Here is a 15,864-nt window from a genome sequence, read left to right on the forward strand (position 1 = left end):
AGTATTGGGACAGGGCCACAACAGTATTGGGACAGGGCCACAACAGTATTGGGACAGGGACACAACAGTATTGGGACAGTGACACAACAGTATTGGGACAATGACACAACAGTATTGGGACAGGGCCACAACAGTATTGGGACAGGGACAGTATTGGGACAGGGCCACAACAGTATTGGGACAGGGACACAACAGTATTGGGACAGGGCACAACAGTATTGGGACAGGGCCACAACAGTATTGGGACAGGGACACAACAGTATTGGGACAGGGCCACAACAGTATTGGGACAGGGCCACAACAGTATTGGGACAGGGCCACAACAGTATTGGGACAGGGACACAACAGTATTGGGACAGGGACACAGCAGTATTGGGACAGTGACACAACAGTATTGGGACACACAACAGTATTGGGACAGGGCCACAACAGTATTGGGACAATGGCACAACAGTATTGGGACAGGGACAACAGTATTGGGACAGGGACACAACAGTATTGGGACAGGGCCACAACAGTATTGGGACAGGGCCACAGTATTGGGACAGGGACACAACAGTATTGGGACAGGGCCACAACAGTATTGGGACAGGGCCACAACAGTATTGGGACAGGGACACAACAGTATTGGGACAGGGACACAACAGTATTGGGACAGTATTGGACAGGGACACAACAGTATTGGGACAGGGACACAACAGTATTGGGACAGGGACCACAACAGTATTGGGACAGGGCCACAACAGTATTGGGACAGGGCCACAACAGTATTGGGACAGGGCCACAACAGTATTGGGACAGGGACACAACAGTATTGGGACAGGGCCACAACAGTATTGGGACAGGGCCACAACAGTATTGGGACAGTATTGGGACAGGGACACAACAGTATTGGGACAGGGACAGCAGTACAACAGTATTGGGACAGGGACACAACAGTATTGGGACAGGGCCACAACAGTATTGGGACAGGGACACAACAGTATTGGGACAGGGACACAACAGTATTGGGACAGGGCCACAACAGTATTGGGACAGGGCCACAACAGGGGACAGGGCACAACAGTATTGGGACAACAGTATTGGGACAGGGCCACAACAGTATTGGGACAGGGACACACAACAGTATTGGGACAGGGCCACACAACAGTATTGGGACAGGGCCACAACAGTATTGGGACAGGGCCACAACAGTATTGGGACAGGGCCACAACAGTATTGGGACAGGGCCACAACAGTATTGGGACAGGGACACAACAGTATTGGGACAGGGCCACACAGTATTGGGACAGGGACACAACAGTATTGGGACAGGGCCACAACAGTATTGGGACAGGGCCACAACAGTATTGGGACAGGGCCACAACAGTATTGGGACAGGGCCACAACAGTATTGGGACAGGGACACAACAGTATTGGGACAGGGACACAACAGTATTGGGACAGGGACACAACAGTATTGGGACAGGGACACAACAGGGACAGTGACACAACAGTATTGGGACAGGGACACAACAGTATTGGGACACACAACAGTATTGGGACAGGGCCAGGGCACAACAGTATTGGGACAGGGCCACAGTATTGGGACAGGGACACAACAGTATTGGGACAGGGACACAACAGTATTGGGACAGGGACACAACAGTATTGGGACAGTGACACAACAGTATTGGGACAGGGCCACAACAGTATTGGGACAGGGACACAACAGTATTGGGACAGGGCCACAACAGTATTGGGACAGGACACAACAGTATTGGGACAGGGCCACAACAGTATTGGGACAGGGCCACAACAGTATTGGGACAGGGCCACAACAGTATTGGGACAGGGACACAACAGTATTGGGACAGGGACAACAGTATTGGGACAGGGACACAACAGTATTGGGACAGGGCCACAACAGTATTGGGACAGGGACACAACAGTATTGGGACAGGGCCACAACAGTATTGGGACAGGGCCACAACAGTATTGGGACAGGGCCACAACAGTATTGGGACAGGTATTGGGACACAACAGTATTGGGACAGGGACACAACAGTATTGGGACAGTGACACAACAGTATTGGGACAGGGCCACAACAGTATTGGGACAGGGCCACAACAGTATTGGGACAGGGACACAACAGTATTGGGACAGGGCCACAACAGTATTGGGACAGGGCCACAACAGTATTGGGACAGGGCCACAACAGTATTGGGACAGGGCCACAACAGTATTGGGACAGGGCCACAACAGTATTGGGACAGGGCCACAACAGTATTGGGACAGGGACACAACAGTATTGGGACAGGGCCACAACAGTATTGGGACAGGGCCACAACAGTATTGGGACAGGGACACAACAGTATTGGGACAGTATTGGGACAGGGACACAACAGTATTGGGACAGGGCCACAACAGTATTGGGACAGGGCCACAACAGTATTGGGACAGGGCCACAACAGTATTGGGACAGGGACACAACAGTATTGGGACAGGGACACAACAGTATTGGGACAGGGCCACAACAGTATTGGGACAGGGCCACAACAGTATTTGGGACAGGGCCACAATTGGGACAGTACAACAGTATTGGGACAGGACAACAGTATTGGGACAGGGACACAACAGTATTGGGACAGGGACACAACAGTATTGGGACAGTGACACAACAGTATTGGGACAATGACACAACAGTATTGGGACAGGGCCACAACAGTATTGGGACAGGGCCACAACAGTATTGGGACAGGGCCACAACAGTATTGGGACAGGGCCACAACAGTATTGGGACAGGGCCACAACAGTATTGGGACAGGGCCACAACAGTATTGGGACAGGGACACAACAGTATTGGGACAGGGACACAACAGTATTGGGACAGGGACACAACAGTATTGGGACAGGGCCACAACAGTATTGGGACAGGGCCACAACAGTATTGGGACAGGGCCACAACAGTATTGGGACAGGGACACAACAGTATTGGGACAGGGCCACAACAGTATTGGGACAGGGCCACAACAGTATTGGGACAGGGCCACACAACAGTATTGGGACAGGGCCACAACAGTATTGGGACAGGGCCAACAGTATTGGGACAGGGCCACAACAGTATTGGGACAGGGCACAACAGTATTGGGACAGGGCCACAACAGTATTGGGACAGGGCACAACAGTATTGGGACAGGGACACAACAGTATTGGGACAGGGCCACAACAGTATTGGGACAGGGCAATTGGGACAGGGACACACAGTATTGGGACAGGGCCACAACAGTATTGGGACAGGGCCACAACAGTATTGGGACAGGGCCACAACAGTATTGGGACAGGGACACAACAGTATTGGGACAGGGACACAACAGTATTGGGACAGGGCAGGGCACAACAGTATTGGGACAGGGACACAACAGGGCCACAACAGTATTGGGACAGGGCCACAACAGTATTGGGACAGGGCCACAGTATTGGGACAGTATTGGGACACAACAGTATTGGGACAGGACACAACAGTATTGGGACAGGGACACAACAGTATTGGGACAGGGCCACAACAGTATTGGGACAGGGCCACAACAGTATTGGGACAGGGCCACAACAGTATTGGGACAGGGACATTGGGACAGGGCCACAACAGTATTGGGACAGGGACACAACAGTATTGGGACAGGGACACAACAGTATTGGGACAGGGACACAACAGTATTGGGACAGGGCCACAACAGTATTGGGACAGGGCCACAACAGTATTGGGACAGGGACACAACAGTATTGGGACAGGGACACAACAGTATTGGGACAGTGACACAACAGTATTGGGACAGGGCCACAACAGTATTGGGACAGGGCCACAACAGTATTGGGACAGGGCCACAACAGTATTGGGACAGGGCCACAACAGTATTGGGACAGGGCCACAACAGTATTGGGACAGGGCCACAACAGTATTGGGACAGGGCCACAACAGTATTGGGACAGGGACACAACAGTATTGGGACAGGGACACAACAGTATTGGGACAGGGCCACAACAGTATTGGGACAGGGACACAACAGTATTGGGACAGGGCCACAACAGTATTGGGACAGGGACACAACAGTATTGGGACAGGGACACAACAGTATTGGGACAGGGACACAACAGTATTGGGACAGGGCCACAACAGTATTGGGACAGGGCCACAACAGTATTGGGACAGGGCCACAACAGTATTGGGACAGGGCCACAACAGTATTGGGACAGGGCCACAACAGTATTGGGACAGGGACACAACAGTATTGGGACACAACAGTATTGGGACAGTGACACAACAGTATTGGGACAATGACACAACAGTATTGGGACAGGGCCACAACAGTATTGGGACAGGGCCACAACAGTATTGGGACAGGGACCACAAACAGTATTGGGACAGGGCCACAACAGTAACAGGGCCACAACAGTATTGGGACAGGGACACAACAGTATTGGGACAGGGACACAACAGTATTGGGACAGGGCCACAACAGTATTGGGACAGGGCCACAACAGTATTGGGACAGGGACACACACAGTATTGGGACAGGGACACAACAGTATTGGGACAGGGACACAACAGTATTGGGACAGGGCACAACAGTATTGGGACAGGGACACAACAGTATTGGGACAGGGCCACAACAGTATTGGGACAGGGCCACAACAGTATTGGGACAGGGCCACAACAGTATTGGGACAGGGACACAACAGTATTGGGACAGGGCCACAACAGTATTGGGACAGGGCCACAACAGTATTGGGACACAACAGTATTGGGACAGTGACACAACAGTATTGGGACAGTGACACAACAGTATTGGGACAGGGCCACAACAGTATTGGGACAGGGCCACAACAGTATTGGGACAGGGCCACAACAGTATTGGGACAGGGACACAACAGTATTGGGACAGGGACACACAATTGGGACAGGGCCACAACAGTATTGGGACAGGGCCACAACACAACAACAGTATTGGGACAGGGACACAACAGTATTGGGACAGGGCCACAACAGTATTGGGACAGGGCCACAACAGTATTGGGACAGGGGACAGGGCACAACAGTATTGGGACAGGGACACAACAGTATTGGGACAGGGTATTGGGACAGTGACACAACAGTATTGGGACAGGGCCACAACAGTATTGGGACAGGGCCACAACAGTATTGGGACAGGGCCACAACAGTATTGGGACAGGGCCACAACAGTATTGGGACAGGGCCACAACAGTATTGGGACAGGGCAACAACAGTATTGGGACAGGGACACAACAGTATTGGGACAGGGACACAACAGTATTGGGACAGGGCCACAACAGTATTGGGACAGGGCCACAACAGTATTGGGACAGGGCCACAACAGTATTGGGACAGGGCCACAAGTATTGGGACAGTATTGGGACAGGGCCACAACAGTATTGGGACAGGGCCACAACAGTATTGGGACAGGGCCACAACAGTATTGGGACAGGGGACACAACAGTATTGGGACAGGGACACAACAGTATTGGGACAGGGCCACAACAGTATTGGGACAGGGCCACAACAGTATTGGGACAGGGCCACAATTGGGACAGTATTGGGACAGGGCCACAACAGTATTGGGACAGGGCCACAACAGTATTGGGACAGGGCCACAACAGTATTGGGACAGGGGACACAACAGTATTGGGACAGGGCCACAACAGTATTGGGACAGGGCCACAACAGTATTGGGACAGGGCACAACAGTATTGGGACAGGGCCACAACAGTATTGGGACAGGGCCACAACAGTATTGGGGACAGGGCCACAACAGTATTGGGACAGGGCCACAACAGTATTGGGACAGGGCCACAACAGTATTGGGACAGGGCCACAACAGTATTGGGACAGGGACACAACAGTATTGGGACAGGGTATTGGGACAGTGACAACAGTATTGGGACAGGGCCACAACAGTATTGGGACAGGGCCACAACAGTATTGGGACAGGGACACAACAGTATTGGGACAGGGCCACAACAGTATTGGGACAGGGCCACAACAGTATTGGGACAGGGACACAACAGTATTGGGACAGGGACACAACAGTATTGGGACAGGGACACAACAGTATTGTGACAGTGACACAACAGTATTGGGACAGGGACACAACAGTATTGGGACAGTGACACAACAGTATTGGGACAGGGCCACAACAGTATTGGGACAGGGACACAACAGTATTGGGACAGGACACAACAGTATTGGGACAGTGACACAACAGTATTGGGACAGGGACACAACAGTATTGGGACAGTGACACAACAGTATTGGGACAGGGACACAACAGTATTGGTTACATCAAGCTTGAGCAAACTTGTTGGATGCATTTGCTGTTTGTTGTGGTTGTGTTTAAGATTATTTTGTGCACAATAGTAATTACAATGGTAATTATTTATTGTATCGTTTTGGAGTCACTGTTACTGTAAATAAGAAAATAATATGTTTCTAAAAACTTCTACATTAATGTGGATGCTACCATGATTACAGATCATCCCTAAACATTGTGAACGATGATGAGTGAGAAAGTTACAGACACACAAATATCATACCCCCCAAAAATGCTAACCTCCCCTGTACCAAACACAAAATCCTGGGGTGTAGGAACCACTAGGAACCAAACGGAGCCAAACTTGGAGAGACCTACGTACCTTGAATGTATCCAATAGATACTCTCACTTTCGTTGCAAAACGTTTTCATTACAGTGTTCGACTAATGAATACACCCATGATTTCCCTGTTTTTATAGCTTGTCTTCCTCATCACATCCCAGATTTATATTGTAGCGAATTCAGGTTGGCCAGGTCCAGTGACAGTCGATCACCTTAGCCGTTACGCCAAGAGATCCACAACTCTTGATGAGGTCGCTAGGTGTTGGATAAAGGTCTCTGCAGGCTGTTGCTTGAATCTGCTGCTGACTCCTTTCTCAACAGGAGTATTAAGATGAGTGTCAACGCTGTTCCCTGTACTGATCACATCCCTAATCTTTCAACAGGAGTATTAAGATGAGTGTCAACACCGTCCCTTGTACCGTGAAGCCTACTGTCACCTTGCAGATTGGAGATGCTGAGACTGATTCATCTCGTCCCGGTGTCTATGTCATAGACGTTACACTTCCTATAGGACAGACTGTCAACGTGAGTCAATAAAACCTGACGGTCATTTGACTATTTTTTTTTTATTTTTATACACTGTGTTTTCCTCCACACACTTGGTCAAATGACAGGTAGACTATGTGAAGTAGGCTATTTTCCTTTCAAACTGAGTCACTTCCAAATCTTCTCTGAAGCTCAAAGTGGCTTCCTTCGAGGCCGGGGTTTTCTACAACTTTCAAGCTAGACATCATTGCAACTCAACCATTGACCACATGCTGTAACATACAGCACCAGTAAAGAGTTTGGACACACACTCATACCAGGGTTTTTCCATATTTTAACTTTTTTCTACATAAAACTACGACATGAAAACTATGAAATAACACATAGGGAATCATGTAGTAGCCAAAAAAAAGTGTGAAACAAATCTAAATATATTTTAATATCTGAGATTCTTCAAAGTAGCCACCCTTTGCCTTGATTACAACTTTGCACACTCTTTGCATTCTCTCAACCAGCTTTATGAGGTAGTCACCTGGAATGCATTTCAATTAACAGGAGTGCCTTGTCAAAAGTACATTTGTGGAATTTATTTCCTTAAAATGTTTGAGCCAATCAGTTGTGTTGTGTCAAGATAGCCCTATCTTCTGTATACCACCCCTATTTGGTAAAATACCAAGTCCATATTATGGCAAGAACAGCTCCAAATAAGCAAAGAGAAACAACAATCCATCATTACTTTAATACATGAAGGTCAGTCAATCTAGAGAATTTCAAGAACTTTGAAAGTTTCTTCAAGTGCAGTCGCAAAAACCATCAAGCACTATGATGAATGATGAAACTGGCTCTCATGAGGACCGCCACAGGAAAGGAAGATCCAGATTTACCTCTGCTGCAGAGGATAAGTTCATTAGAGTTACCAGCCTCAGAAAAATTAGCCCAAATAAATGCTTCTTCACAGAGTTTGGGTAACACATCTCAACATCAACTGATCAGAGGAGACTGTGTGAATCAGGCCTACATGGTCGAATTGCTGCAAAGAAACCACTACTAAAGGACACCAATAAGAAGAAGAGACTTGCTTGGGCCAAGAAACACGAGCAATGGACATTAGACCGGTGGAAATCTGTTCTTTGGTCTGATGAGTCCAAATTTGACATGTATTGAAAATTCAAGGCACACTTAACCAGCATGGCTACCTCAGTATTCTGCAGCGATACGACATTCCATCTGGTTTGCGCTTAGTGGGTCTATCATTTGTTTTTCAACAGGACAATGACCCAACACACCTCCAGGCTGTGTAAGGGCTATTTGACCAAGAAGGAGAGTGATGGAGTGTGCATCAGATGACCTGGCCTCCACAATCACCCGACCTCAACCCAATTGAGATGTTTTGGGATAATAAGTATGACCGCAGAGTGAAGGAAAAGCAGCCAACAAGTGCTCCGCATATGTGGGAACTCCTCCAAGACTGTTGGAAAAGCATTCCAGGTGAACCTGGTTGAGAGAATACCAAGAGTGTGCAACGCTGTCATCAAGGCAAAGGGTGACTGATTCCATATGTGTTATTTCATAGTTGTGATGTCTTCAATATTATTCTACAATGTAGAAAATAGTAAAACATTAAGAAAAACCTTGGAATGAGTAGGTGTGTCAAAAACGTTTTTTTTTTCTGGTACTGTATATATAATCTGTGTCTTATTCACTTCTAGATCCAGGAGATCTCTTTTAAGAACTACTACACAGCATACGTGTCTGTGCGTCTACTGAGGAGAGATGGGGAGGGGGCTGCTAAATGGGCCACATGTCTGAGGAACCACTGTCTGATGCCCAGCCCACATACTGAAGAGGGTTCACAAGACTACTGCTCTGTCTACCGGCAACAGGTTAGGAGAGAGAGGGGGGGGTGAGGGAGAGAGAGGGGGGTGAGGGAGAGAGAGAGGGAGGGTGAGGGAGAGAGAGAGAGGGATGAGGGAGAGAGAGAGGGGATGAGGGAGAGAGAGAGAGAGGGTGAGGGAGAGAGAGGGGGTGAGAGAGAGAGAGAGAGGGGTGAGGGAGAGAGAGGGTGAGGGAGAGAGAGAGAGGGTGAGGGAGAGAGAGGGGGTGAGTGAGACAGAGAGAGGGTGAGGGAGAGAGAGAGGGGTGAGGGAGGGAGAGAGAGGGTGAGGGAGAGAGAGGGGGTGAGGGAGGGAGAGAGGGTGAGGGAGAGAGAGGGTGAGGGAGAGAGAGAGGGGAGGGAGAGGGAGAGGGGGTGAGGAGAGAGGGAGAGAGAGGGGGTGAGGGAGAGAGAGGGTGAGGGTGAGGGAGAGAGGGGGTGAGGGAGAGAGGGAGATAGAGAGAGGGGAGGGGTGAGGGAGAGAGAGAGGGTGAGGGAGAGAGAGGGTGAGGGGAGAGAGAGGGGGTGAGGGAGAGAGGGGGTGAGTGAGAGAGAGGGTGAGGGAGAGAGAGGGGGTGAGGGAGAGAGAGGGTGAGGGAGAGAGAGGGGGTGATGGAGAGGGGTGAGGGAGAGAGGGAGAGGGGAGAGAGAGAGAGAGGAGAGGGTGAGGGAGAGAGGGGGTGAGGGAGAGAGGGAGATAGAGAGAGAGGGGGTGAGGGAGAGAGAGAGAGGGTGAGGGAGAGAGAGGGGAGGGGGAGAGAGGGAGTGAGAGAGAGAGAGGGTGAGGGAGAGAGAGAGGGGGTGAGGGAGGGAGAGAGAGGGTGATAGGGGGTGGGGGGTAGTTTAATTATAAAAGGTGTTAAAGGTCATATAGTATGGAAAGAGGAAGGGTGAAGAACTATAGCAGAACAGGTCAAGACATTAGGAGGCTCTGATGAGATGAAGGCTTTACTTGTACTGTACATCAGGCTAAAATATTCAATACCAAATGCTCCTGAGCCATTTCATATGGAATCTTAAGAAACCTTGCTGTGATGTGAGTAACACAAAGCTAATGCATTCACATTCTGTAAATGTAAATCACAGCTCAGGTTTGCTTAGTTTTTGGTAAGCTGATCTTGGAGGTAAACCAAATGTATAGTTTGGCTTAATTCAAGTAGCAATGAAGCTCATTTACCTAATTTGTGGAAGTCGTATTTCCTGATTGGTTCAGTATGTGTGTTATGGTTGTTAGATGCTGATTGAACCAGACAATGTGACTTCAGTGAGACTGATCCTACGACAGCCGTCATCAGCCTGGCTGAATTTCAGCGTGGAGGACATCAAAATACACCCCTGTTTAAACGAGGTAAGTCACTTAAAAATGTATAGAGGGGTTGTACTGTATGATCAAATAGAAAGAAACCACAATCAGTGTGCCTCTGATCACCAGGCCTGCAGCATAACTGGATAAGGTTGGGGGTGTTTACCTGAGTAGTGGAGTTGAGAAACACTGCCAATTAAGATATTTCCACGATTTTAAAGTGCATTCATTCACTCTTCTTCCAGGATTCAGAGTGGGACATTCCTGATTGGTTGTCAGACCTCACACAGGTGGACCAACTGTGTGATTTACAGGTAAGGCTCTTATCAACCAGTTGGTTCTCTTCAGTAGAACTATCAGCCCTTATAGACTGTATTCCAGTGTTCAGTATTATTTCCCCCTTAGGGATCCCTCGTAGTCCAGTATCATTTCTCTCTTAGGGATAACCTCGTAGTCCAGTATCATTTCCCCCTTAGGGATCCCTCGTAGTTCAGTATCATTTCCCCCTTAGGGATCCCTCGTAGTCCAGTATCATTTCTCTCTTAGGGATCCCTCGTAGTCCAGTATCATTTCCCCCTTAGGGATCCCTCGTAGTCCAGTATCATTTCCCCCATAGGGATCCCTCATAGTCCAGTATCATTTCCCCCTTAGGGATCCCTCGTAGTCCAGTATCATTTCCCTCTTAGGGGTCCCTCGTAGTCCAGTATCATTTCCCTCTTAGGGATCCCTCGTAGTCCAGTATCATTTCTCTTAGGGATCCCTCGTAGTCCAGTATCATTTCCCTCTTAGGGATTCCTCGTAGTCCAGTATCATTTCCCTCTTAGGGATCCCTCGTAGTCCAGTATAATTTCCCTCTTTGGGATCCCTCGTAGTCCAGTATCATTTCCCTCTTAGGGATCCCTCGTAGTCCAGTATCATTTCCCCCTTAGGGATCCCTCGTAGTCCAGTATCATTTCCCTCTTAGGGATCCCTCGTAGTCCAGTATAATTTCCCTCTTTGGGATCCCTCGTAGTCCAGTATCATTTCCCTCTTAGGGATCCCTCGTAGTCCAGTATCATTTCCCCCTTAGGGATCCCTCGTAGTCCAGTATAATTTCCCTCTTTGGGATCCCTCGTAGTCCAGTATCATTTCCCTCTTAGGGATCCCTCGTAGTCCAGTATCATTTCCCTCTTAGGGATCCCTCGTACTCCAGTATAATTTCCCTCTTAGGGATCCCTCGTAGTCCAGTATCATTTCCCTCTTAGGGATCCCTCGTACTCCAGTATCATTTCCCTCTTTGTGATCCCTCCAGGTCATCTATAAGTCTTTGCTAGGTAAAGCCCTGCCTTATCTCAGCTCACTGGTCACCATAGCAGCACCCACCTGTAGCACGCGCTCCAGCAGGTATATTTCACTGGTCATCCCCCAAAGTCAATTCCTACTTTGGCCACCTTTCCTTCCAGTTCTCTGCTGCCAATGACTGCAGTGAATTGCAAAAATCACTGAAGCCGGAGACGTATTTCTCCCTCACTAACTTTAAGCATTAGCTTTCAGAGCATCTCATAGATCACTGCACCTGTACATAGCCCATCTGTAAATAGCCCATCCAACTACCTCATCCCCATACTGTTATTTTTTTTGCTCCTTTGCACCCCAGTATCTCTACTTGCACATTCATCTTCTGCACATCTATCACTCCAGTGTTTAATTTCTCATTTGTAATTATTTTGCCACTATGGCCTATTTATTGCCTTACCTCCCTAATATTACTACATTTGCGCATACTGTATATATACTTTTCTATTGTGTTATTGACTGTACATGTGTTTATGTGTAACACTGTGTTGTTGTTTTTGTTGCACTGCTTTGCTTTATCTTGGCCAGGTCGCAGTTGTAAATGAGAACTTGTTCTCAACTGACCTACCTGGTTAAAGAAAGGTGAAATGAATAAATTGCGTCTCAGTGTAGGCAGCAGCTTCCTCTGAGTTAGTGATTGCCATAGTCTCTGCTCCTGGAGCTTCTCTTGGAGTCAACGGGCTGAGAATATCAAGTCTGAAGTTCCTCTGCCGCGTTGAAATGCACTGTTCTTTGGGATAGGAGTCTGTTTATCCTGGGGTGGCAAGAAGGGGAACGCGCTGTAGTTGCCACAGTCCAACTTGTCCCCTTTCTTGAAGATGGTGTCGATGATGGCATCTTTCAGTTCACTGGGAAGATCTTCATGACTTCATCATTCCAAATCCTGACCATATGGGAGTGCAGGGGCTCTATTAGGCATTGTCCTCCACACACAAAAACTGTCTTCTTCTGGGAGAAGTTCTCTGTCTTACTGGTCAAATACCTTTTATAAAACACATCATAAAAGAGAATATGGAAACACAGTATTTATTATGTTGTTGTGTTTCTAGGGTCATCCAGATCCTCAGACGAACACAGATAGCCATCTCCCTGGTCAATTACCTACATGGCTACATAAAAGAGAAAATAATATCCGTTACAATATTTTTGTTTTGTTGTGTCTCTAGGGTCATCCAGATCCTCAGACGAAGACGGATAGCCATCTTCCTGGTCAATTACCTTTAGAAAAACACTAACCCCTTTATACAACACGGCTACATAAAAGTTCCAATATTTTTGTTTTGTTGTGTCTCTAGGGTCTTCCAGATCCTCAGACGGTATCTTGCAGTATTCAGCAGATGTGGGCGTTAACAGAGGTCATGCAGACCAACCAGACCACTGCTTCCATAGGCCGCTTCGATGTAAGACGTGTTCGTATTGGAGTCAAACGTACACATCACTTTTCCTGAGGTTGTGGGAGAGAAAGATCTAGAAAGTGAAGAAGGACCTGTAATGCTTCACCACTTTTTTTGTATTGGTTAAACAATGTTTCAATCCAAACATCTCTGCGTTAGTATCCTGGACCCAAGTCTTTGTCAGTTGGTATCGATTCCATTTTGTTTTCAGCTCGTTTACGGTCGACTCGTTTAATTTTCATTCTTCTTCTGTGTTTCTGGGCAGGTTGATGGCTGCTACGATATCAACTTGTTGTCCTTCACTTAACAAGGAATTGACTGGAGGTTCATTTTACATGGTGTTGGTAAAATGTGAAGATCCCCATTGTTATCTCTCCCAAAGTGTATTTCATTAATTGCCTGACGATGTTATATTTAAGTTTTCTGAAAAGTATGTATATTTATTTGTGAAACACTGTAAACTGTTTTTATTTTTTTATTTTTTGTGTGTTTTTTATTTTTAACACCTTGGCCACCTTTGACACTCATGATTGTAACTTTGTTTATTATACAAGTCCAATAGAAGTGAGATGCATGGTGGCCTTCAGCCAGATGAGGACAGTAGTGCTTCTTGAATGAGACCAAGGAGCCACTGTTAATTAACTATCTGAGATGTGGATATATTATACTGGCTGGGGTTCTGGGTGGTTTGCAGTCTCCAATTCTCGTTTTTTCGATAAAAATATATTTTTTTAAAAGTGACCTTTTTATTTAACTAGGCAAGTCAGTTATTCTTATTTACAATGACAGCCAACCCCGGCCAAACCCTAACCGGGATGACACTGGGACTCCCGATCACGGCCGGTTGTGATACAGCCAGGAATCTAACCAGGGTCCGTAGTGACGCCTCTAGCACTGAGATACAGTCCCATAGACCACTGCGCCACTCTGGAGGATAGGATATAGCATGCTGGCTGGGGTTCTGTCTACAATTCTCTTATTGTAAGTTATTCATGAATAATTATGCACGTCTAATTGCCCTTCAATGGAAACAATTTACATCAACGTTGTACTGATGAAAGAAGTGAAGGAATCATTATGCTATGGATTAGTGGCTTTATAAGATGACATCATACATGCTCATATAGCAAGTCATTCATTTAACACATAGGCTCTGTTATTATATCCCAATGATATTCCTGTATCCTGCAAGCAACCAACTGTTAGAGCATTAGGTCGGTCTTCTACGGAACTAATTAAATAAATGTCAATTCCAAAAAGCAAAGTTCAAAAGATTCTCTTGTTTTGCTCCAATCGGAATCGCCCCCCAGGGGGTAAGAGAGAGAGATTGACTCAGAGGGGATTTACACCAGAAATGGCCACCTATCCTCGACATAGTGCACTACTTTTGACCAGAGCCTTATGGGTTCTGGTCCAAAGAAGTGCACTATGTAGGGAAATATAGTGCCATTTGGGACACATGCGTAGACTGATGTAGGGCTTGACTTTTCTCTCTAATAGACTGCAGTACAAATCTCTCTCCCAACTCCTGGTAATATATCAAGTAGAAAGCTCTCTCCTCCCCTCTGTTTTTGTGTTTTTTCGACTGACGACCTTTAGAGAAAGTAGAAATCTCTTGAAGACACCCCATACAGTGCACCTCTTTCAACCAGGGCCTTTATCTTTCCAGGGTGTTTCAGTGGCAGTATCTATGACATTTTGGAGGTCTCTGTTCTGCAGTCTGTCTGTCCTGGATGTAAAATATTGGAGGTCTGTGTTCTGCAGTCTCTCTGTCCTGGATATAAAATATTGGAGGTCCCTGTTCTGCAGTCTGTCTGTCCTGGATATACAGATTCCTTTCGAAGATACGCTACCTTACCAAAAATATGTGGACACATGCTCGTCGAACATCTCATTCCAAAATCATGGGCATTAATATGGAGTTGGTCCATCCTTTGCTGCTACAACAGCCTCCACTATTCTGGGAAGGCTTTCCACTAGGTGTTGGAACATTGCTGCGGGGACTTGCTTCAATTCAGCCACGAGTATTAGTGTCGGGCGATTAGGCCTGGCTGCAGTCGGTGTTCCAATTTATCCCAAAGTTGTTTTATGGGGTTGAGGTCAGAACTCTGCGCATGCTAGTCAAGTTCTTCCACGCGAACTCGACAAAAAATGTCTGTATGGACCTTGCTGTCATGCTGAAACAGAAAATGGCCACAAAGATGGAAGCACAGAATTGTCTAAGATGTAATTGTGTTCTGTATAAATTCCCCTTAGCCCAGTCTAGGCTAAGGGGCCTAGACTGAATCATGAAAAAAATACCCAGAGAGAGAGCAGTTATTTATGGACAGATCATTTCCGGGTCATGAATCTGCACTGCAATCCTTAATTCAGATGACTAGACCTGGAAAGACCTCTCTCCCAAATGTCACCCTTATTCCCCTATATCAGTGGTTCTCAATCCTGGTCCTGGGGACCCAAAGAGGTGCCCATTTTAGTTTTTGTTCTAGCACTACACACCTGATTCAAGTCAACAACTCAGGATTGAGGACCAGGATTGAGAACCACTGCCCTATATAGTGCACACTTATTTTTAATTTTTTTACCAAAGTCCCATTGGGCTCTGATCAAAAGTAATGTACTATATAGAAAATAGGGCGCCATTTGTGAAGCACACCTGATAAGTTATTAGAATGGCCTTGATGTACTACATGTAGATTAGTGGGTAGAGCGTTGTGCCAGTAACCGAAAGGTTGCTGGATCAAATCCCCGAAGCTGACAAGGTTTAAAAAATATATATACATTGGGGCAAAAAAGTATTTAGTCAGCCACCAATTGTGCAAGT

The 15,864-nt window shown here is 47.2% G+C and overlaps 1 protein-coding gene across 2 annotated transcripts in view; it reads left to right on the forward strand.

Annotated features, from left to right (window-relative positions):
* nicn1 (nicolin 1) overlaps positions 1–14,317 on the forward strand; it is a 36,264-nt gene extending 21,947 nt beyond the window's left edge. For both annotated transcript variants that reach the window (XM_065004342.1, XM_065004345.1), the window contains 6 exons: positions 7,033–7,174; positions 8,845–9,018; positions 10,243–10,356; positions 10,557–10,625; positions 12,942–13,046; positions 13,306–14,317. In XM_065004342.1, coding sequence (XP_064860414.1) covers positions 7,043–7,174; positions 8,845–9,018; positions 10,243–10,356; positions 10,557–10,625; positions 12,942–13,046; positions 13,306–13,347 — 636 coding nt within the window. In that variant the 5' untranslated portion in view covers positions 7,033–7,042 and the 3' untranslated portion in view covers positions 13,348–14,317. The remainder of the gene's footprint in view (positions 1–7,032; positions 7,175–8,844; positions 9,019–10,242; positions 10,357–10,556; positions 10,626–12,941; positions 13,047–13,305) is intronic.
* The last annotated feature ends 1,547 nt before the right edge of the window (positions 14,318–15,864 follow it).

This window comes from Oncorhynchus nerka, linkage group LG2 (genome assembly GCF_034236695.1).
Source record: "Oncorhynchus nerka isolate Pitt River linkage group LG2, Oner_Uvic_2.0, whole genome shotgun sequence".
Lineage (NCBI taxonomy): Eukaryota > Metazoa > Chordata > Actinopteri > Salmoniformes > Salmonidae > Oncorhynchus > Oncorhynchus nerka.